At 36.3% G+C, this 23508-nt stretch overlaps 1 protein-coding gene across 7 annotated transcripts in view; it reads left to right on the top strand.

Moving 5' to 3' along the window:
- The first annotated feature begins 1907 nt into the window (after nt 1–1907).
- The window catches only part of LOC126755245 (protein N-terminal glutamine amidohydrolase), a 51908-nt gene continuing 30307 nt past the window's right edge, over nt 1908–23508 (top strand). Inside the window, exons 1-3 of one of the 7 annotated variants that reach the window (XM_050467671.1) lie at nt 1916–1980; nt 3304–3390; nt 3453–5167. In XM_050467671.1, coding sequence (XP_050323628.1) covers nt 5109–5167 — 59 coding nt within the window. In that variant the 5' untranslated portion in view covers nt 1916–1980; nt 3304–3390; nt 3453–5108. The other 6 variants (XM_050467672.1, XM_050467674.1, XM_050467673.1 and 3 more) reach the window with 6 other exon arrangements.

Genomic DNA, 23508 nt, shown 5'->3' on the forward strand with positions numbered 1-23508 from the left:
CTCATTCAAAGTTATTCGTAGTTAAAGTCCAACAAAAAATTATAAAAAATGATTTTCACAATTTGTCATCTTATATTACAAATTGATGGCTAAGAAACATAACAAATCATATTTTTTCGATTTATCTCATTTTTATTTAATTAATTCATAAAAGAAATTCATGCAATCTTGTCATGCTGAACTTAATTGTTAATTTTCATTACTATTTTTGTATTTTACCGCTTAAGTCATTGTAATTATCGATCGTTAAATTTCCTATAAGAACAAGTGTTGATCCTCACTTACCAATTATTTGTTTGTGTACATTAAAACTCCAAACAAAAAAAAAAAACAAAATTTCCTGTGTTATTTATATGGGAAATCGAAAATGTCGATAAGGCACCTCTTAATATTAATATTAAGAGCTCAGGTTTTACCAGAACTTGTTTTTAGTCATGTCGGATGAGATATTCATGGTAACAAAGAAACAAAATAATTTCTTTTTTTTGGCCCACCTTAATACATATTCATATAGATATAACCATATATCTATCTCGCTTAGTTTTAGGTGGTGGGTATGACCGTTAAGTGAGGAAAACTTTATACTCTGTGGCACCATGTTGCAAGAGTATAAAAACAGTTTACTCATTAACCTAAAAATATTTTCATTGGACATATTTCGTAGGATTACAGTTTTGCAATGAAATTCGTACTTTAATTTATTTTGGTTTTTGCACTGTTTGGTCAACTGTACAAACTCTGTATATTAGCTATAAACATGCAAAGTAATCAGTTATGGGGTCCCGGTGGTCTAGAACCCTCAAATTAAGGGTGTTTTCTGTATTTTTTTAAGGTTTAAAAAAAAGCAATAAATTTAAAATTTTTATAGTTTATTTACACACTTATGAAAAGTACAAAAATATTTTTTTGTTAAATAAAAAAATTTTTTAACAATATTAAAAATGGCGTTCAAAAAAACTATCTTAAAAGATGACTCCTGGTGCCGTTGTTTATTTTGACTTTTCTGAACATCTGAAACATAAAAACCAAATAAGTTATTAATCAGTAGGAGTGCAGCTATCGCTGGGACTACAACCAAAAAAAAATTGAAAATTAAAAAAATTTCGCGCTTTTGAAGTTCAGATTCTGAAAACAGCTATTTTTGGACCAGTTTTAGATCGAAAAAAAATCGAAGTTCTTAAAATTAAAATTTGGTCGTAGTCCCCTCGATAGATATTGATCTTATAAACACCATATTAAAATTTCAAGTGATTCGGATGGATAGTTTTTTTTTCATCAACGGCACACCGAAAAAAGTAGTTTTGAGATAAATGAGTTTAAAGCATCCATTCATCGAGCCCCTCGACCGCGCGCTACCTGCTAAAACGGCTGTAGAAGCTAAAATAATGTGAATATCCTTCCAAAAATTTTACAGTATATTCTTAAAGGACTATACTTTCGAACTATCAAAAAAAAAATCGATTTTTTGAAAATTCTAGACCACCGTGACCCCTTATTGAAAACTCGGTTTCGAAGTTTTAAGAAAGAGAACTTCCCTGTTATAGCTTGTATACAAAAACAAACATAATACTGATGAGTCTTCAAATGTCTTAACCAGAGATATTTGAGACTTTCACCAATAACTTCGTAGTTTTTAAAGAAAAGTTGGCTTACTTTACCCCAATCAGTTATAAATAAACGACTTTGGCAAGCTTTGAAATTAACGACTTGATTTGATGTAGTAAGTGCATAAACGCCTAAAAATATGCAAGTTTTTTGGATTTGTACTTTCATTCCACAGCTTTCGGCCAGAGAACGTATTACCAGAGAACGTACATCATATACGTTCTTTGCTGCAATCATCCACTACGTTTTGTTGTGACATTCGTCGCTAAGCATCAGCTGTTTAGCGCAGTTTGTTGTTAAATGCCTACGTGAACAAGTGTGAAGTGTGTCAACTAACGTTTAAATTCGTGAAATAAAAGAAAAGTTGTATTAAAGGTGATTTATATAAATTAATTAGTATTCACAGTTTCTGGAAACCAATTTATGTAGTTTTAAGTGTATTTGGAGCGAATTCCTTTGATATTTCATTCACTCAACGCACGAGTAAATCACGCCTGGAATTGAATAACTAGTTGCGCTTTTTTCTCTGCCAAATATAACAAACGAAATCATTGCGAGCATTGGAATAATCAAGAAAAGTGCATGTAAACCTAATGTTCAAAGGTACAACGCTCTGTAGGCACATCCAATGGATTGAATGAAATTCTCTCTCGTATCCGTTGTTTACTGTTAGAAGTGCAATAGTGTCACCAACTCCATAGGGGTGGGTTATACAGGTATGAACTCACTTCTTTTATACATATGCGAGAACTGCTCTCCGGCTTTGAGCTGTCGTGTCACTGTTTAAAAAAATATTCAAAAATATTTGAGTTTGGTATTCTTTTTGCTGGAAGCAGCATACCTATGCTGAATTAAAATTGCCAGATTAAAGTTTCTTAACTAACTTATTATGCTCTCGTACGCTTATTGTGGCAGGTTAAAGGTTAGGATTTTGATAGGGTAGGTACTTTAAATCGTTGCAGAATCTACAAGTAAATAAGAACATGAGCGTGCTGTTATCAAAAGTGTTTCCCTCGTATGGACAAACCGTTGTTTTTATTCTGTACAAAAAAATAGAATATCTTTGAAATGTGGTTTATATGTACATGTGGGATGAATTAATTGCCCGTTGATTTTAAGTCTGTAATTTAAAAAAATTACTCTAAACAAGAAGAAACGAAACCAAATTGTCGTAATCCTTATTTTTGTCATTAGTCAAGGTCTAAAACATTTAAATTTACCGGTTTTACCGAAAAGATTAACTGAACATGCATTAGTCGTACGACATTCCCCCGAAGCATAGTTTTTTCTAGATGTGAGGCAGACTGCGTTTTTATTCCTATTCATATCACATCAGCCGAACTTTATAGGGATGAGGTCAGTGGTGAGACACATTTAACTGTTAAAATTACGCATATGTAAAGTATTCGTGCGCTCATTTGCACATTGCCATGGTGATGTGGAAACGAAGGCAACTTGAGTACAAATGAGAGTGCGGTTATTGCGCAAATCGGAGTCACACTCATTTGAAGTTACGATACTGCGGTATTGGATTCGCGAACCGAAGACAACTCACTGAGTTTATGTAGAACCGGGAACGCGTACAGATGTACATTCGCAACCACGCGTTGCAGTCTAAAGCTAAGAGCAAGAGGATAATAAATAAATAATAACCATAATCATAATAAACATAACAAAAAGCAGTAATGTGCGTTCTAGGTGCATGTAATCACATGTCGGTGTAGACAAAGTGCTGTGAGTTGAATGAGAAATGTGAAGGGAGCATCCCATCGGATAAAATGAAATGTAAGCATAAAAAGTGAAAATTACGTTGAAAAGTGTAATAAATAACTTTAAACGTCTACTAGCGCTGCCAAGTCGCCGAAAACACAGTTTATTAAGAGAGAATTTACATATGTACATACATATGTATATTATCCAGAGGGTGTAGTGACCCAAAAATCATATAGGAAAATTGTCTGAAAAGAATGGAAGTGCAATAAAATTTTTACACGCAGAAATTCGCTTAAAGAGACAGCTACCTTTGCAGTGAAACTTAGCTGCATAAATAGATATATTCGAATGCAAAAGTGAACTCGTCGAGTGAAAGACAAAATTCGAAGCAAATACAGAAGTGCAAAGCAATTTCAGCGAAACGGCTATAAAGTGAAAGCAACAAGAGTAGGGATTGAGCAGCAACAGCCACTGCAAGGTACATAGCTGCTTAATTAAGGCAGGCAATCTTCGTCGCATACTCGCGCACTTGCCAAACAAATATTTTCACTTCATCTCAACACACACACATGCAGACACATTAATGCATATATACTTATATAAACATATATCCGCACTTTAGGCAAGTGGAGTGTATCAGCTTTTAGGCGCAGCCACCGCCGAAGCAGGAGCCAAGAATAACAAACATTGCAAGCGTCGAGGAGCAGAATTTGCGGAATCCACGGTGAAACACGTTTCCGCTAGATGTTGGTGTGACAGCCGACTGGAGACGATACCTTATTGGCATAGTTTAAAGCATCCACAGGCGGCTAAGACAGTCGTTAGCCAAGTAGGCATTGACTTTTCGAGACAGCAAACCTTGCGGCTTGCGTGCGTACGTGTTACCGTTACACTGCTACCTATCTAAATGTTGTAAAGTTGAAGGATTTTTGGTGCTGAGTAAACTCACACATACACATACATTTGGCAGTGACTGCGGATAGTCGCTAGTCGACGTTGTGCTAACCAAATACTGCACTGCAGCAGCATTTTGCAAATACACCCACTTTCATACGCATATCTATATATGTACATATATATACACGTTTAGTATGTGTATGTAAATACAGTTTAAAATCTGTTTTGTTTCAGTTGCATATTTCACCAAAAAAACTGTGTAGTAGTGTGTGCACAGCAAAGAATAACGGCAACCGACCGAGTCCCAACACTGTTGACGCCGCTTTGAACTTCGATCCATAGACGCTGTGTAGCCAACAAGGTCCCGTGGCGAGCCGTTCTTCGTCAGTTGCCAATTAGTCGCCTACCGGTGCAAGTGCATAAAGTTGTTGTGAATCTGGCAAGTTTTTTAGCCTCAATCGTTACGCATTTACCGAATTACCAATGTAAAAATTAATTTATACGTCTGCTAAACGAAATCAGCTGTGAGTAGGTTAGTTCTGAAAGTGTTGTTTGTTGCTTATTGAACGCGTAGAAGAGTGTGTGGAATAAAGAAAACAATATAAAATAGATGATCAAATAAAAACGGTATTCAGCCAAATGAAACGAGCCGGATAATCGGTATAAACTGCAACGCATTCAATATCGTCGCGTACACACATCTGCAATATACCGTTATAGTCTCCGCAAACCACAATTCGGTCGGTGGCTGACCTACTGCGTTCGCCTGCACCCAAACAACTAATACAACAAAATAAACAAGAGCAACACAATCGACCGCAACCGAGGACTCGTTCAACAGCGCCTGACATCATCCGCCGCATCGTACTCGACGTCCGCATCGTCGTCTCAAGATGACCACAGATTTGTTGTTCCCGAAAATTTCGGATTGCTCATACGTCTCGTGTTACTGGTGAGTACTCTCGCATCACACGCGCACACGCACACACCCACATAGATACTTAGTTACATACAAGTACATTTATACGAGTCTTATAAACACAGCAGATAAGTCAAATTAATTCAAAGAAACCCGTTGGAATTTATAAATTAAACCCTTGCTATGTGTGGTTGTGTGATTGTTGCTGTTGAAATTAATGCTCTGTGAAATTGCATTGCCCACATAGCTGTAGAAGTGCAAAAATATGCAGCTGTGTGCGCATGGACACAACGTGTGTTGCATACTTTTCGACGTTTAGTCGGCATTTGCCACTTGAGTTCCGAATTTTATTTAATTGTATTTATTTAGTGTCTGCCTGTGTGCAGCAGCTGCCACACTCGAGGCGATTCTGCGCGCCTCAAATAGTTTATTATATGCAGATATGCCTAACACACATCACTCACACAAAACGCCATTAAACATACTATGTACATAACTGTATGTCGGTGTGTGCGCGTACAACTTTTGCATGTGTTCATCATGCAACGTGGTAGCTAGTTAGGTGGCAAAGTTTGTCTACCTCTACCAGTGCTCCTCGTTGCTGTGTATTAAAATTCGTTGCGCTCATTACTCAAAGCGTGCAGAATTAGGTCAAACGGTCATGCTCGTGCTTTGGGGGAAGAATTTGTGATTTTGCATTTTTTGTCTGCGAAGTATTTCACATGCTGGCTCATTTTATGTATTTTCATATACATTTTTGTATATTCTTATGCATTAGTGGAACATTTCACTGCAACAACAGCCAACGGTAAATATTTCGAGCCTTTCATAAGGCGTTTGCGGCAAACGTAAGCATACTTTCTACCTTCTGCCGAAGCTTTGTTATTTTAACCGTAAAAATCTGAAAAAAGTATCAAATTTCAGTCCACCCTGAAAAGTGAATGTATGCTCCATTAACTTAAATCTTCGGAAGTGGATACCTTTTCAACAAAACTGATATCAAGTTTAGCAAGAGTTATAGAAATTATTATGGTCACACTATGTTTTCGCGTTATCCAAAATTTAAACAATGCTGTAAAAATTCGATTGACATTTTCGAAATTGTTGCGGAATGAATAAATTGATGAAGGTATGTTTATATAAATATACATAAGAAAAAAATTAACTCCAGAGCAGATTTCCAAAATGCGTATTGTAAGGGAGAATTCATTGAAATAGCAATCAGCTCGGTGGTAGCAAAGATCGAAAAATCTCTGGAGTTATCAGAATATAGTATGTCTTCGTAGCCTTCCTTGACATAGAAGGCATTTTCAGTAACATCCAGCTTAAAGCCATACTTAGCCCGAATCTATTGTGAAATTCATTGATCAGATACTCATGGTTAGGTCAATAATACTCAACGCTGGGAGTTTCATCTATAGCAGATCTGTCCGAAAAGGTATACCTCAAGGAGGCGGGTTATCTCCGCTTCTCTGCATCTTAACAATGAATAATATGTTTTTGATCTATAAAAGAAGGGGATACATATTGTGGTCTAAGCAGATGCTGACAGATGTATGTAAATCCATAGACCGTATCATGCGGACTAAATTTAAATGCTAGCAAGACAGAGTTAGTATTGCTCAAAGTAATAAATGGTACAAGACTAACATTGGAGAGAAAGCGGGGTACTTGGCACATATCGTAGACAAGAAGCTTTCATGGAAAGCAATCATTGTACGTTACACATGCCAAGGGATGGTGGGGCTCAAATGGGGACAGCAGTTGTAAAGCCAATTATGACATACGGTGTATTGGTCAATAATGGAAAATAAATATGCTAAAGGAATATGAAATGGTGGTGTCTTTTCAGCAAAATTGGATACCAGAAATGCCTTCCGATTATTAGATTACTGCAGTGTCTTCCAAGCGAAGCTCACAGCAATTAATGAAAACCTTTTTGTTCTGCCAAAGGGTGTGCTCACAAAAAGAAATAAAATTATGCATACAGATGGCAAAGCAGCTTTGGACCATTCTTCAAAGTTAGTGAAGTAGTGCCTCGATCTCTTAATGGATCTAACATCCTATTTCACGGTACACCTGCAGTGGGTTCCAGGACATGGTGATATATAGACACCGAAAAAGAGGGAATTTATACGTCTCTAACTATTTGTAGATATTTAGTAGACAAACACTATGTTATAGATATAGCTGAGCCTCGGTGTAGCCAATCCCGAACTTACTCAACAAACAGGCAAACGTTGCATGAATGGAAAACAGGCCTCACACTCCGACTATTAAAATTCAAAAGGAATGAAGCTCTAGTAGGGTGCCATCAGGTTCCTGTCTGATTGGCAGACATTTCAGCATTTTATGTATGTGAATGCAAAGCTTTGTATAGGAAAATAAGCGCAACTAGCGGTCAAGGATTTCTTAAAGGTTACCTTTAAATCTTGTTTTTTTGTTGGTTTTTGCTGTTTATACTCTAAAAGAATCTTTTTCTTAAAAACTTCTGAACGAATTTACATAAAGTTTTCAATATCCCTAAAATTTCGAGGTGGGCTTTTACACCTTACGGCAAAATACTCGTGTCCACCTCGTTTTAAAATTACAGATAGCGAATTTCAAGGCTTTTTTGGCACGCTAGGTCAAAGATTTCTAGCGGGTGCAGATTAAAACGCAAAACAAACGTCCTGGGCCTCACGTCTCATTAATCCGAAAGGACGACAGCTGTACTACACTATTATGAATAATCATAATAAGCTGGATATAATATCACCTGCTAGCCGACATACTGGTCCAGTGACAGAAAAAAATACCAGACTTAATATATTTTGTTGTAAAAATTTAGATAGATCGCTTATGACAGTTGATACATGTACAGACTTATCATCTGATTATTCTCCTGTACTAATAAAGTTATACGAACAGACCATGATATTTGAGCCAAAATTTTCTCTAACATATCATAAAACTAACTGGTTGAAACATAGAAAATATATCAGCAGCCACATCAATATTGATTACAAATAAATACAGGAAGAGACATTGATGAAAGTAGGGTCAACCCGCGTCAAGTGGGCTATGAAAAATTCGAAAAATCTCCGATTTTGAAAATTAGCAGTTCATTAGGAAGGAGGCCAGACGCATACACCGTGATATAAATACATATTTCGTCAAAATTCATTTTTTAGTTAAAGTTATTGACGTTTGAAATTTAGAAAAATTGGTAAAATGGTAAAATTGTAAAATTATTTCCTCATTCTACTGAAGATGAATCGATGAAATTTTGTGAATCCAAAGAAAAATGTCCGTGCTATATTATAAATATTTTTTCACGGTCAATTTGTTTAAATAATAGTTTTAGCCATAATTTTTTGTTAAACAATTGAAATTTTTAATGTGTTCTTCACGCTAAAAAAATTGAAAAGTATGTGACACAACGTGGAAAATATTCACCTTTAATAATCTGAAAAAAAAAAATTTTTGTTCATTCATACCATTCCAAAGATATTGAATTTTTTGTTCCCCTGCCTCTCTTAAAACGCATGGCACAACCATCGTTTTTCATGGCCCACTTGACGTGGTTTGACCCAGTATAAGAGAATTTAATGATGCAGCTGTATTGGCAACACCAAAGAGAAACAAAAAATCATTTGATTTTAGAAAGAAATAGAAAAGCTTATAAATGAAAAAAGGCGATCTAGGCGTGAATGGCAGATAAGCCGCTCCCCTTCAACTCTGCTTCAATGAAAATCTGCTGTACGTAAGTTAAAGAAAGCGCTTAAACGCTAGGAAGAACACAACAATAAAAATTTTATAAAGAAACTTTGTCCAAATTCTAGCAAATAAAACACCCTTTGGAAACCCAAAAGTCTTTTAAGCCACTAGTAGATTCCAACATGCATCTAAGACAGTTGAATGGTAATTTGGCACGTAGTGATGAGGAAAAGGCAAATTGCTTTGCAAATCACCTAGAAAAGGTGTTTCAACCTAATTGCCGAAAGAACAGCTTTAAGTTGCCAACTTTGCTTAATATCGCTAACGCGTCGCTTGTGCCTATTAGGACTTCTACTTCTGAAGTTACCAGAATCATAAAAGAGCTAAATCCGAAAAGGCATCAGGATACGATAACATTATTCCAAATACTCTAATTGAGTTACCAAATATTGCTATAACGATGCTCTCCTTGCTCTTTAATGCAAATCTTGGTTTGGGATCATCAATCATCAAGCGAATTAGAGAAGCACTTAACTTTTGCTAGCCAAATAGAATATAAATATTAATGAGCAGAAATGCAAGCATGTTACATTCTCGCTAAGACCAGAAACGTGTCGGACAGTTAAAAAAAACAATGTCCTAGTACCCCAAGCGAATGAAGTAACTTATTTACTAAATTAACTTAATTATCGAAGGCTCACATGGCGAAAACATATAGTGAGTAAAATAACATGCATGAACTTAAGAGCTTCAAATTTAAATTGGTTTTCAAACAAAAATTCTAAGCTTAGCCTGGACAGCATAGTTCTGTTATACAATGCAATCATAAAACCGATTTGGATGTACGGCATTCAACTTTGGGGTACAACCTGTGCAATCTATATTGATATAATACAAAGGTTCCAAAATGCTTAGAACAATCACGGGTTCACCATGGTACATGCGTAATGAAAGCATTCATAAAGATCTTGAAAATCCTATGGTAAAGAAGGAGATATGAGACAGCAGAATAAGCTATATTTCTAAACTTCGCGAACCCATTGGCTAATGCCATGGTAAATTCCCGCAACGCGTTTAAAAGAAGTGATCTACCAGCCTACTAGAGAGCAACGTTCTACCAAATAAGCCCAACCACATTCTTCAGCTTCTTTTGATTTAAATAGATTTAAGATTTAGATATTTATTGTTAATTATTATATTGAAAAAAACAAAAATATTTATCCGGCACGTTGTGAAAATAAGCGAAATCGGACCACGCCTACTTCCCATATAGCACAATTTTAAATTCCACTTGATATAGTTAACTTTTGTTCGAAAAAGTCGGTCTATGTGTTATATAAATAACTGAAATTAAGGGATAATCCTTCTCTAACAATGGTATGTCTGTATGTCAAAAACGGATTGAATCGGACCAATACTCCCCTTAGCCTTTTATTTTACTTAAAATAAAGATTTTCGAACTTCCGGGTGACTTTGTACCGCATATATCGGCCAATATGTGAGTTATCTCAATGAAAATGAAGAGCGTGTTTTACACATAACAGTGTATCTTTGTGACTAAAATAGTTAAATTTGAGCGAAAACTTGGCCTAGCCCCTAACTAACTAATATCAGGATTTTCGAACATCCGGCTGACATTACTCCGTAAGATTGGTTTTATAACTATTACAACTACAAGTATTTCTCCGGCTTTGATTTTTGCAATTTGAAAGAGTATTAAATGTTCGGTTGCACCCGAACTTAGCCCTTCCTTATTTGTTTAGCATTTTTTTATTTGTGTAAAAAAATATTTTGATATGCTTTATTTAATGTTAAATATACATCTTTTGAAATGGATAGAAAAAAACTCAAAATTTATTAATTTTAAAACAAGTAAACGTGTCGTAATTTAATAGAACTTTATTGATCCACTGTAAGTGAAGTAGTCCCGAAGTTTTTGAGATATTAACTTGAAATTTTGCACACGCCCCTTTCCGACTCCAAGAATTTGTTCATTTGTTGGAACGGCCGATAACGGACAACTACTATATACATATAGCTGCCATATAAACTGATCGATCAAAATTAAGTTCTTATATGGAACACTTTTTTACTTGCTAAATATTTGCAAACATATGTATATGTTTAATCAAAAAATAGTTTCCGAAAGAAACCTTAGAAAACCTTTTAAACAATTGTAAAGAATTTTTTTTTTGTTGACATAAAGTAGCGCAGCCCTAGTTGTAGCATCACTCTCTGTTTATTTATGTATATTCCACGGAGTTTGTCACTCCTTTCGATAAATTGTACAACAAACTATCCAAAAAGTTTGCGAAATATGTTTTCCACACTTTACCGTGCTGCGGCAACAAGAAACGCATTTCGGTCACGGCCATCACAGTTCATAGGCATGTGGGGGTGCGGGAGCTGGGTGGAAACAATGAAATTTAAGTAATTGAAACTCAAAACGACAGCGATTAATGTCCGGGAAAATAACTACATTCAAGTGTCAACAAGATGAATTTATAACGGCGAAACATTGTTGCTCCCAAAGATGGTAAATACTCCTAAATACTACATGTTTCGCTCGTATATAGTATAGTATATAGTATGCTATATATAGTATACAACGAAGATGCTGTGAGCAAATATAGAAAGGCACATTGTCAATTAGATATGTATAGTATGCGAGTGTTTGCGGTATTCCTTGAACAAAGCGATCTTCTAGAGAAAGTAATTCTTTTATGTATTTTTATTGCGAATTGCTTGCAGTGCCAACATGCGCCAGTAAATTTTTGAAATTGCGAATGGCGATTGGTGAAAAATATGTTCAAATGTCAAGGCGAAACGCAGCTGCGTTGATTTCAGCCTCAGCGTGCGGTTATGCTTTATGGTCTCACATAAAAACGCATTGTTACATAAGTACGCAAATACTAAGATACTCCATGCACATATGTACGCAGATACTCTACATAAGATAACAGCGCTTAGCTTCAAGCCAAGGAAATTTATGCGCAGAATAGGATATAATAAATTGCGACTTAACTGAAATTTGACAGCAGATTATTTAGGTTCTTCCGAGCTGAAGCGCAATGAAATTGAAATTGGAGGCAGAAATGGGCTCAATCAGCGTGTAGTTTATAGATTTATCAACATTTGTGTAGAAATATTTTTATTTATTTGAACACTTAAGAGATTTATTTCGTTTTCCACTTGCTTACCTAGCTCTAGAAATCAATGAATTTTAAAAAATTTCACGTTTGGGTCGACTCTGAAGAGGTTTCAATTACACTAGTTTACAATCATTTTGCGACCTTGATGTTAAAGGCTGTTTCTTGCTAACTATGGGTTGCTAAAACCGAAAATGATAGTAAAAATGTCCTAACACGTAGAATATTTTGTGCCACCATTTACTACAATGACAGAAATAGCTGTAAGTATTGGAAAGTTTCTGAACTCAACTTCGTAACTAGGCCACCTCAAATACTCCACAGACCTCTTGGCACATCAGTTGCACATTTTTCGTTCAGATTTGTTGAGTAGTGTTATCCGACAGTGAAAAGCATGGAATATACTTTATTGGTCTTTTAACTTTTAGGAAATTGTGAAACCTTTGCCTATTCATACCATCTTGTATACAGTATAGGCATTATGGAGAATTCGGAAAACATCTCTTGCTTCAAATTTTATAAGGATATCTGTAGAATAAAGTTTGTTTTTTACTTACAACTATGAAACTTCGATCACCTATTTTAAATTCTCATTAAATTTTGCGCTGATTCGAGAAACCAAGCGCATCGAATACACTCAGAGGTGGAGTGTTTTGTTCGCTGAACTATGTCAATGTCGCCGCATATCGTGTCCGGTTCATCGTTCCATCAACTGCGATGTTCGCCATTGCCAATGCGCTAAGGACCATAAATCTTCCCCAAAGCCTTTTTTTCGAAAACTCTAACACCGACTCGTCAGATTCTGTCATCGTCCTTGCCTCTGCACCATATAGCAGGACGGGGATTGTGATTGACTTGTAGAGTTAAGTCTTTGTTCGTCGAGAAAGGGCTTTACTTCTCAATTGCCTACTCAATCCGAAGTAGCATCTGTTGACAAGAGTTATTCTGCGTTGGATTTGGAGGCTGATATTGTTTTTGATGTTAATTCTAGTTCTAATATAGACGAAATTATCAACGAGTTCGAAGTTATGACTATAGTGATGTGGGAGCCAAGTCTTGTTTGAAACCTCGCTTGGTATCGAAAGGATAGGAGTGGTCCTTCCCAATCCTGATGGAGCTTTTGGTCTTGCTAGACTTCAGCTTACGTAGCCATATTAGCTTTGCGAGGATACCAAGTTCAGTCGTAACGGTATAGAGGCAGTTCCTTTTCCTGCTGTCGAAAGGGATTTAAAAACCGAAGAAGAGGTGGCCGATCTTCTTTTCACGGGTCTTGTCCAAGATTTTTGAAAATCTAGTTGACAGTAAAATTTAAGGTGTAAAGCCAATAAGGTCCAATCAGTTTGGTGATGGTGGGCTTCAGTCTTCTATCCCATTCCGCTCATGTTATGGTCGATCCCAACGTTGCGATATAGGCTGTTCACTTTCTCTCTAATGCGACGCAATAGTCCTCATAGTACCAGCTGTTCTTTCGCCCTTTCTGAAAAGTAATGGTTTCGCTGCAGCTGTGCGAAAGAAGTTTGAAATGCTACCCACAGTTCACTTATACCGTTCTGCTGATGAGTGCTCTCAGAGAGCAGGTGTGCAAGTTGTAATTGTAATTTCTCGACGTCTTACTTCCCCTGTGCTTGTTGACGTGCGGGACAGTCGTCATAAGCGCGCTGCAGCTGCTCAGAAAAGGTATCTGTCCTTCTCTTCCATCCAGGCGTTGGTTCAAGTTAGTGTTATGTTGAAAAATTTTGCTCTGATACGAGTTGACACCGTCTTTCTCCCACAACGAATGCGCTCCTTTACAAGGGCTCGTCTCCATCCTTGTCCCGTCAATTGCATTTATTGGACGGCAGTGATGTCAGCCTTTACTTTTACGAGGACATCAACCAGCTACGCAGCGGCACCTTCCCAATTTAGGGACCGGACATTCAAAATGCATGCCCTTAAATCATATGCCTTATTACGTTTGCTGTGGTCGTCATCAAAAGTGGGGTCTTTCATCCGAGGCTGTTTTTTCTTTTTCATTGGGAGTGGTGTCTACGTCTCGGGTCTCAAATCCAGCGCTCAACCTCGATAAGGGAGTAGTATGCAATTTTCTACACAGTTCTACAGCGAGCTACTTTCTTCAAGATCGACGCTTGCTTCCAGCCGCACTTCTAGTTAACAGACGCACATAGGAGCATTTGGTCTCAAAAACCGGACAGAATTATTTAAAGCGATTTTATGAATGAAAACGAATAAAAAGGAATGATTGAACATAATAAAGCAATATATTTACATAAAATTAGTAAGGAAGGGCTAACTTCGGGTGCAACCGAACATTTTATATTGAATATATTTGAGAAGGTGGTAGTATGAACCAGGTTTAATCTATTTTTGCTCATCCCACATACTACTAATATGCCATATACTCAAAAAATGTTGCCTGGGCTTCATTAAGGTACCTTATTTACAATCACCAATCAATTGGAGCAAGGTCAAGTGGATGTTCGAAAAACTTGATAATAGTTATATGAGTCAAGTTTTTGCCCAATTGTATATATATTAGGCGCAAAAATACACTGTTATGAATAAAACATATTCTGCAATTTTCATTGAGTTGGCCCAAATATTGGCGGATATATCCAGTGTAAAGTCACCTATAAGTTCGAAAATCTTTATATTTATGTATGTATATGGGGGCTTAGGGAAATATTGACCCGATTTAACCCATTTTCGATACGCAGAAATACCATTGTCAGGAAAAGATTCTGTCTGAATTTCTATTGCATATCTCACATAATGACCGATATTTTCGATCAAAAGTCAACTATAGATTCAGGGGTCCACATATTCGCTACCTAAGGGATTGAACATTTTTGTTTGGATTTGAACAATTTTTGGTCAAAAGTTGGCAGACTTTAAGGGAATTATTACCGCAAAGTTTTATTCCGTTTTATGAATTATTTCTTAATTTGTGTACTGGAAAGTGAAAGAATCAAATGGATTTAAATTGTGTTATATAGGAAGTAGTTGTGAAGATGGGGCAAATGTTTAAGTTTATATGTTAGGTGAAAACCTTGTAGTTTAGTAAAAAAAATAATTTATAGCTCGACCTCGCCCGACACTATAACAAAAATAAAAAATTAAAAAAAAATTTTAGTTATACTTACTTACTTATTCTTTTCCCGAAAAAAACAAAATAATACATTAACTAAATTAATCTTTTTATTATTAATATTAAATACATACCATATTGTCCAGAATCCATAAAAAATATTTTCCAGAATTCGCTTCACGGAACACAAAAAACCACCTACTGAACGAAGTCTAGGTTCCGACTACTTGTGTGGCAATATAGCGGCCTGAAGGTCAATAATTTAATCGGTTTATTGTAGTACGGTTACTTAGGTACTAAAAAAAATCAATTTTGAGTGGCATCGCCGGAGTTTGTAATTCTCACTTTTGTCCGGTTTTTGAAGGAAAATGCTCCTATGTGAGACGGTGCAAATAGACTTCAGCGGACTCTTACACCGAATATGTCGAAGTGGCTCCGCTGAAGCGTGTTCTCGTTTAGTCGTGATCTCAGGCTCCACACGGGTTGACTATCGCATCTTACAAAAGAGTCACTCACGTTTCCAGGGTGCGCGGCAAGGACACAAGATTAGGAACTGGATATAGCCCTACGACTGTAACTGCTTACCTAGAATCATGACTATATCCCATTACAGCCCCAAATATTATATTCTGCGTAATTTCAATTTTCTTTTGTTTGTTACTGGTAGATGCATATGCATGATTTATGGATTGAACTTTTCTCCTTCCGTTGAATTATTATTTAGTGCACAGTTTTTCGCAATTTTACTAGCAGTGTGAATATTTGTGTTTATAATGTTACAATAGAAAAATGAACCCCTGGTTAAATATAAATACGTGTTGTTTCAGTTTAAGTTAAAGGAAGAAATTCAGGAAGTTTGGAATATGTACTTGTAGCGTTATGTCGATTAAAATATCTAGAGTACGGATAACTACGATCTTAAATGTTGGTTTGGTTTAGTTCTCGTAAATGTTTATGGTACATATTGTATAACGTAACATAACATGCCCTACTTTCGATATAACGGTTATGATCGAAACTGCAATATCAAAATACTGCATACAAATATGATATGTGTTTTGATGCCAAAAATTGTTATATCATCTCTCTTATCTGATCTTTTATAGATCACAATGACAAGACGAGTTGAAATCCAGGTCACTGTCTGTCCGTGCAAGCAATAACTTAAAACGTAATGGAACTCTGTACATGTGTTCTTTGGCACAATAAGTTGGGCGTAATTGGACTATTGCCATGTTCATAAATTGCCATTAAGAAAAAACCTATAATGTCCTTTAACTTAACGCCAAATTACAATATAATATAATATAAACGTGGAAATTGATACAGAGTTCCATAGTAGTGAGGGCCAACTGTGTGTTGAAAGTTAAAAAAAGGGGTGCAGATCCGCCACCTATTAGGTATCTCGCAAAACCGTATAGTCTTCCCTTACTCCCCATTAAAAAGTTTAAAAAAAATAAAATAAAAAAATAAAGTTATTCATTAAATACATTATATTCCTAAAATTGCGTGGAAACATATTCTCGAGTATACTTGATTTTAAACTATTTTTTTAAATCAAAAATAACGCTGAATTTGAATGAAAACGGTCTATGCCTTGGTCTAAACCCCGTGTCCATACCATCATTATTGGAGATTCCAAGTTTAGACAGGTCCTTCTCCACCCCATCTTTCCAACAAAGTGGAGATCTTCCTCTGTTACCCCTGGCGGGTACTGCGTCGAATATTTTCAGAGCTGGAGAGTTTTCGTCCATTCGGACAACGTGATCTTCTCAGAACTATGTCAATGTCGTAGTATATCTCGTACATCTATATATATATACTGAAATGATCAGCATGACTTAAACGATTTAGTCACGTATATCCGTTCTTTTGTCTGTTTTCGGTGCAGCGGAAGTTAAAGTAGTTTCTTGATAATATAAAGGTTGTCAACACCTAAAAGGGGTCCCTTCTAAAAGACGTGAGTATAAAATGTTCACTTTTCCCCGAACTTAGCCTATTCTGTTTGTTTAATTTCGTCGCTTTCTACTGTGTTAATTTTATTTACCATATATGTACATATGAGTGTCTGTACATTGTATGTATTCTTAGTAAAATTCACTTCACTAGTATATTCTAGCACTGGTTCATTGTAATCAGATACCATCGAAAGTTAAGACAATCTTCACTTAATGTGGCAAATTCCAAATTCCTATTCCACCGCAATATTCAGTGGAATCTTCGAAAGCCAAGTTGCCTAACCTAATGCCTTTTTTCTTTTGGGCATCGTTGGCGCAGGCGGTTGAAATCAGCTAAAGAAAAACTTTATCATCATCATCAAAAGTTTGCGACGACAAAGCTGCTCCATGCAATAGAAAGAAAACGCTCTATGCTTGCAAAAGTTCACATACATATGTATGGGTATGCATGTGTGTGTGCAAGTACGAAACTAATGTACACGGATAATTGCGGATGCCTGCTTCTAAAGAAACTGAAGGTAGAGCGGATAATATTGAAGGGGATCTCTGAAGCAGGCAAAGGCGACGTTGGCAGTGATTACGGTGTCACTGCAGTGTTGATGCGGGCACATTTACGTGTGCATGTATGTGTGTGTACAGTGTTGCTTTCTTTCTGCCGTCTGGGGCTTGTTTTTGTCTGTCGATTTTCTTACGCCACGTCGCCTTCCGCATGTCACCCACACATTTCCACAACTGGATGATACTCGCTGGAGTATTATGAATGCGCTTATTGTTTTTTCACGACATTCCCAAGCAGATGAATGCAAAAACAAACAAAACTACGAATAAGTTGCGCACATTCTTTTTGCCTATTTATTTTACCTTGTGCTTTCTGTAGTTTTTGTTGGCGATGGTGTCGTCGTTGGTATGCTGAATGATATGTATGAGTTTTTGAAAAATTATTAAGGAAAAGCTTTCTCAGTTTCAAGTCCCACAGGACATTTTCATTGATTAATTCACAACGCAGCGAGTGTTGCAATAAAGCAGCTTCAGTGCGCAACCGAACGATAGGCTGGGGGAGTACCGAAGCTATAGCTGTGTGGTTCTTTCACTCAGTCAGTATTCAAAGAGTGTAAATTAAACCAACTCCGTGACATGGCTCATTCTGAAAAGAGGAGATGAGCAGCTGCACGAATGAGTTCCTCTCGTTGTTTGGAAGCTGGAGTAAAAGCCGTTGAGAGATAACGGCTTTACTGGTGAGCATGAGAGCTAAAGAGGTTAGTTGTGCTCAAGCTTACACGAGTGTTTTGACGAGACCATACAAGCAACGAGCCCAATTGTGTCAACTGTAATGGCCAACGACGTGCACTCACAGCTGGGAATGTGGGAATATTATTGTGACACTAAATCGACCATCGGAGTTAAAATCTTATGGCATTTCGTTCATCGTAGCAAATTCCTCTTGCAATCTTACAGTTACACGTGAATTGGATAATTTTAAGAGTTGAAAAAAGCCCAAGAATTCTAAAAGAGTCTGACCTTTTCATACACCAACAATTCAAATAATGATGTCAAAACCTTATTTCAGTATAACCTCTAAATATCTTAGAAATATTATTATCGATGACCAATAAACGAGAATTATAATAAACAAGTAAGGAAGGGTGAAGTTCGCAAGTGACTGAACATTTAAAACTGCCTCAATACGCCAGGGTCTAAAAGAAGAATTCAACTCTAATTATTTGACGAAAGTGTAAAAGGATTATAATCAAATTTAGCATCTTATCAACCTATCTACATATATGTATATATCTTCGTGTTTGAAATATTTATTTTAATTTCAACCTAATTAACTCAAATGAGAGCCAAATTTAACATATTGGGTTCAAATAAGTGAACAATATAATCGCGAGTCTATCTATCAATTACATTCAAATTCAGCGCAAATCCACATAATACCATTAAACTACCACACTTTAAGACAAGCATTAGTTCTAATTTGGAAAGTCAAAGAAGATGGAAATCCCTGTATCGCATATATTGGACTTAAGGTTGAACTGAATTGATTACACTAAATTTTGGCAATAAAGCATATGGGAGCAGAAAAGACCAACCACAGATTTTACTATACTCGAGAACATGTTTCCACATAATTTAAGAAATGCATACGGATTCGTCTAGAGAAAGAGGCTCTTGACTTGTCCAACTCATCTGCTTTTTCGTTAATGAAAAACCAAGTTATGGACAATTGATGTTGACCAGCCAGTGAGCTTAAGACCTTTCTGAAATTTTTTACTACACTAGAATTGATCTTTAGCTTTTGATCTTTGTCTAAGTAAATGGTCGCTTTCTGTATCCTGCCGTAGTTCAGCAGTAGAACTCCACAGGCTTCATTATAATTTGATAGCCAGTAAATTTGGGTGTGGAAATAGTTATAAACCCAATTTCGTTACGTTCTTATGGTGGGTTCAGTTGAGGTTACTACAGTTATCTGAAATTCTAAATCAGCCGATGGCGTTGGGTTAGCGCAATTGACATCCAATATTTGTGGATATGGGTAATTACGGTTTATATACCGTATGTACTATATATACTGTAAATCCCTCTCCAACGTCACCAACTGCAAGTTATGCTAAGCGGCAGCGAATTGGCATGTGATGGCGTGAGACCAAAGTGTGAACATTTGTCAAAGCCATTGGAACACAAATCCAGCATTCGCATTAAATTCATTCACGTTTGGTTGTGAAGGAATAAATATGTATATATACATAGTATGTCAGTTGGGTGCTACTGCACATGACTTATGAATGAATGAGTTTGATTTTACAACATCTGCTCTATTCACGTGAAAAATTCGATTCTTAAATTGGACAATAAAATGCGGTTGAAAACACACACATACACACCATTTTATTATGTATCTATTGTGCTTTTAATGCCAACACACAAGTGTGTTCATATGAACGTATAGTGAACCTATAACTCATATTGTTGAAATACAAATTGATACTACGAGTACAAGTATAACTGCCTAAGAGATTTTAGTCCTACGTTCTCACACACGTGTAATCGTGAGCAGTCAATTTATATCGTGGTTTACGAGTATATGTGTATGTATATATGCAGCGCGTGTTTGTATCGTTTATTGCTTATTACTGTGTAAATAACGTCTATTTGACTGGATGTGCATTGAACGGTAATGGCTTGCGTCTATGTCCATACAGACATACCTTATTGTGAAACACCACTTAATTTCCGTACTAAAATCGAACTAGTCAAAAAAGAGAATCAGCTTATACATTTATTTGGTGAGTTGTTTCAGAAAACAGTTGGTGAGTCAATACTGCGGCCATCTGATAGGGCATACACGGACTGGTTGGGTTTGTGGTTCATACTAGCTATAAATTAGTGCAAAATTACTTGATTTGACTACGGGGTAGTTACGCAAATAATGCGCCTCTTCACAGACCGCAGATATGGGGGCTCTGGCGTGAAATGAACATCAATATAGGAATTCCTTGTTGTACGTAGAGAATTTTCATTATTTATGCTACACCGTCGCTTTGGAATGTGAATAACAACATTCGCATCTATTTACTTGTTTGCGTACATGTAATTATTTCGCTCGAGACTTACCTGATTATATGTTTATATGTATGTACATATTATGCACTTCGATTTCATTAATATTTAAGAGAAGGCCCGTGGGGTAAAGATGGACTATGTGGAGACTTTAACACTTAAATCACACTTTAAACTAGTAATATTTAACAATTCTGTGTATAATATTTTGTTGCCATATTTTTTCAACTGAAATGAAATATTCTGAAACAAATTTAATTTTTTCGAGATAAGAAAACCAAATAAATTCCCTTGATTTTTACGCCGCTGAGGTAAATTTCACTCTACCGAATAATTTATGCACCCATAACTACTTATATTTCATTGTGCGCCTAACGGTCTGACTTGGAAACTAAACTTAATCATAATGGGAGTGAACTAGGGTCACCGTATTTGAAGTATTGTTCTTTCTCTACTTTGGCAGCATTGCTAAATCTTGCGTTTGAATTAATAATTCTTTTTTAATTGACCAAATTTAGTTTTTTATGCCTAACGGATTAAAATCTCCGGTCCACTCGAATATAAAGCGGAAAAGAGTTTTCACTTCCACAAAATTGGCTTCAATCATTATTATACTCTCGCAACAAAGTTGCTAAGGACAGTATTATAGTTTTGTTCACATAACGGTTGTTTGTAAGTCCTAAAACTAAAAGGGTCAGATATAGGGTTATATATACCAAAGTGATCAGGGTGACGAGTAGAGTTGAAATCCGAAAGTCTGTCTGTCCGTCCGTGCAAGCTGTAACTTGAGTAAAAATTGAGATATCATGATGAAACTTGGTACACGTATTTCTTGGCTCCATAAGAAGTTTAAGTTCGAAGGTGGGCAAAATCGGCCCACTGTCACGCCCACAAAATGGCGAAAACCGAAAACCTATAAAGTGTCATAACTAAGCCATAAATAAAGATATTAATTAGGGAGGGGCATATTTGGACGTAATGTTTTTGCAAAAGTGGGCGTGGCCCCGCCCCCTACTAAGTTTTTTGTACATATCTCGGAAAGTACTATAGCTATGTCAGCCAAACTCTATAGAGTCGTTTCCTTCAAGTATTTCCATATACAGTTTAAAAATGGAAGAAATCGGATAATAACCACGCCCACCTCCCATACAAAGGTTATGTTGAAAATCACTAAAAGTGCGTTAACCGACTAACCAAAAACGTCAGAAACACTAAATTTTACGTAAAAAGTGGCAGAAGGAAGCTGCACCCAGGCATTTTGAAATTGAAAATGGGCGTGGCGACGCCTACTTATGGACCAAAACCATATCTCAGGAACTACTGGACCGATTTCAATGAAATTCGGTATATAATATTTTCTTAACACCCTGATGACATGTACGAAATATGGGTGAAATCGGTTCACAACCACGCTTTCTTCCAATATAACGCTATTTTGAATTCCATCTGATGCCTTCTCTGTATAATACGAGTATATACATTAGGAACCAATGATGATAGCGGAATAAAACTTTACACAAATACGGTATTGGAAAAATATGTAAATGACGGATAATGAAATCTCGATTATCACTTTATCATGCGAGAGTATAAAATGTGCGGTGACACCCGAACTTAGCCCTTCCTTACTTGTCTACACCAAAGCCAAAATTTTACTAACGTACGCTTAATAATTGACAGAGGTAAGGTATCCTGTCCACACTTTTAATAATTTAGTTGTATTATATGTTGATGTTTTATAGTGGCAACGGTATAATCTTCGAAGAAATTGTTCAGATCATACTACTATAGCAAATATGTAGCTCCCATATGAAGTGATCGATCGAAATTCGGTGCTTTTACTGAAAACATTTTTATTTGATATGATATCTTCATAACGGTTGTACGTATCACCTAAAACTAATCGAGATACATTGTTAGGGTTATGTACATAGATGTGAATGATCAGGATGACGAGAAAAGTTGAAATCCGGTTGACTGTCTGTCTGTCCGTCCGTGCAAGCTGTAACTTGAGTTAAAATTGAGGTATCTTGATGAAAATCGGTATACAAGTTCCTTAGTACAAAAAAAAATTCAAGTTCGTAGATAGCTGTAATTAGACCACAAATCGCCATTAACCGAAAACCCCCCGCCCCTTAGTATTTTTAATGTACATATCTCCTAAAACCCTAAAGCTATAACAACTAAATTCGCCCAGCACGACTATTACAAAATCTACTACCGATAGTGAGAAAACGGTTGAAATTATTCGATAGTTATTCTGTGTGTCCAAAATGGTTGGAGTCGGGTCAATACATCCCTGGGCCCTATACCTAATATAAAGATGTTCGAATTGCCTTGTTACTTTATGCTGGATATATCGAGCAATATTTCAGTTATCTCAATGAAAATTTCAGAACGTATTTAACTCATAACACTATATCATTGTGCCTAAAAAGGATATAATTGGGCGAATTGACCTATACCCCATATAACCATTACTCGGATTTTCAAACATCCGGCTGATTTGATGTATAATGACTATGTATAATGATTTTGGTTTTTCTAATAATATATGTATATGTAGACCAGTGTATAAGTTATATATGGTGTATGTATGTATAAAAATGCTTAGATTCCGATCCTCTGGTTGACGTTTTACATCGTAAGGTATTTCCTTGGCTTTGATTTCTGCAAGTTGCAAGAGTATAAAACGTTCGGTTGCACCCGAACTTAGCCCTTTCTTTCTTGTTTTTATCTTACGTTTTTCAATGACTTCTGAAGTGAAATTTCGGAACAAGTCTTCAGGAGCGGTATTTATGAAAAAGCAGAAATTACTTGCGTTCAAATAGATATGGAGGGTACTAACTTTTATGTCTGTATGTAAATATTTAAACTTTTATATTTACTAAAGCGATTGAGTTGATGAAAACCTCAATATGT

Source organism: Bactrocera neohumeralis, chromosome 4 (assembly GCF_024586455.1).
Source record: "Bactrocera neohumeralis isolate Rockhampton chromosome 4, APGP_CSIRO_Bneo_wtdbg2-racon-allhic-juicebox.fasta_v2, whole genome shotgun sequence".
NCBI classification, from domain to species: Eukaryota; Metazoa; Arthropoda; class Insecta; order Diptera; family Tephritidae; genus Bactrocera; species Bactrocera neohumeralis.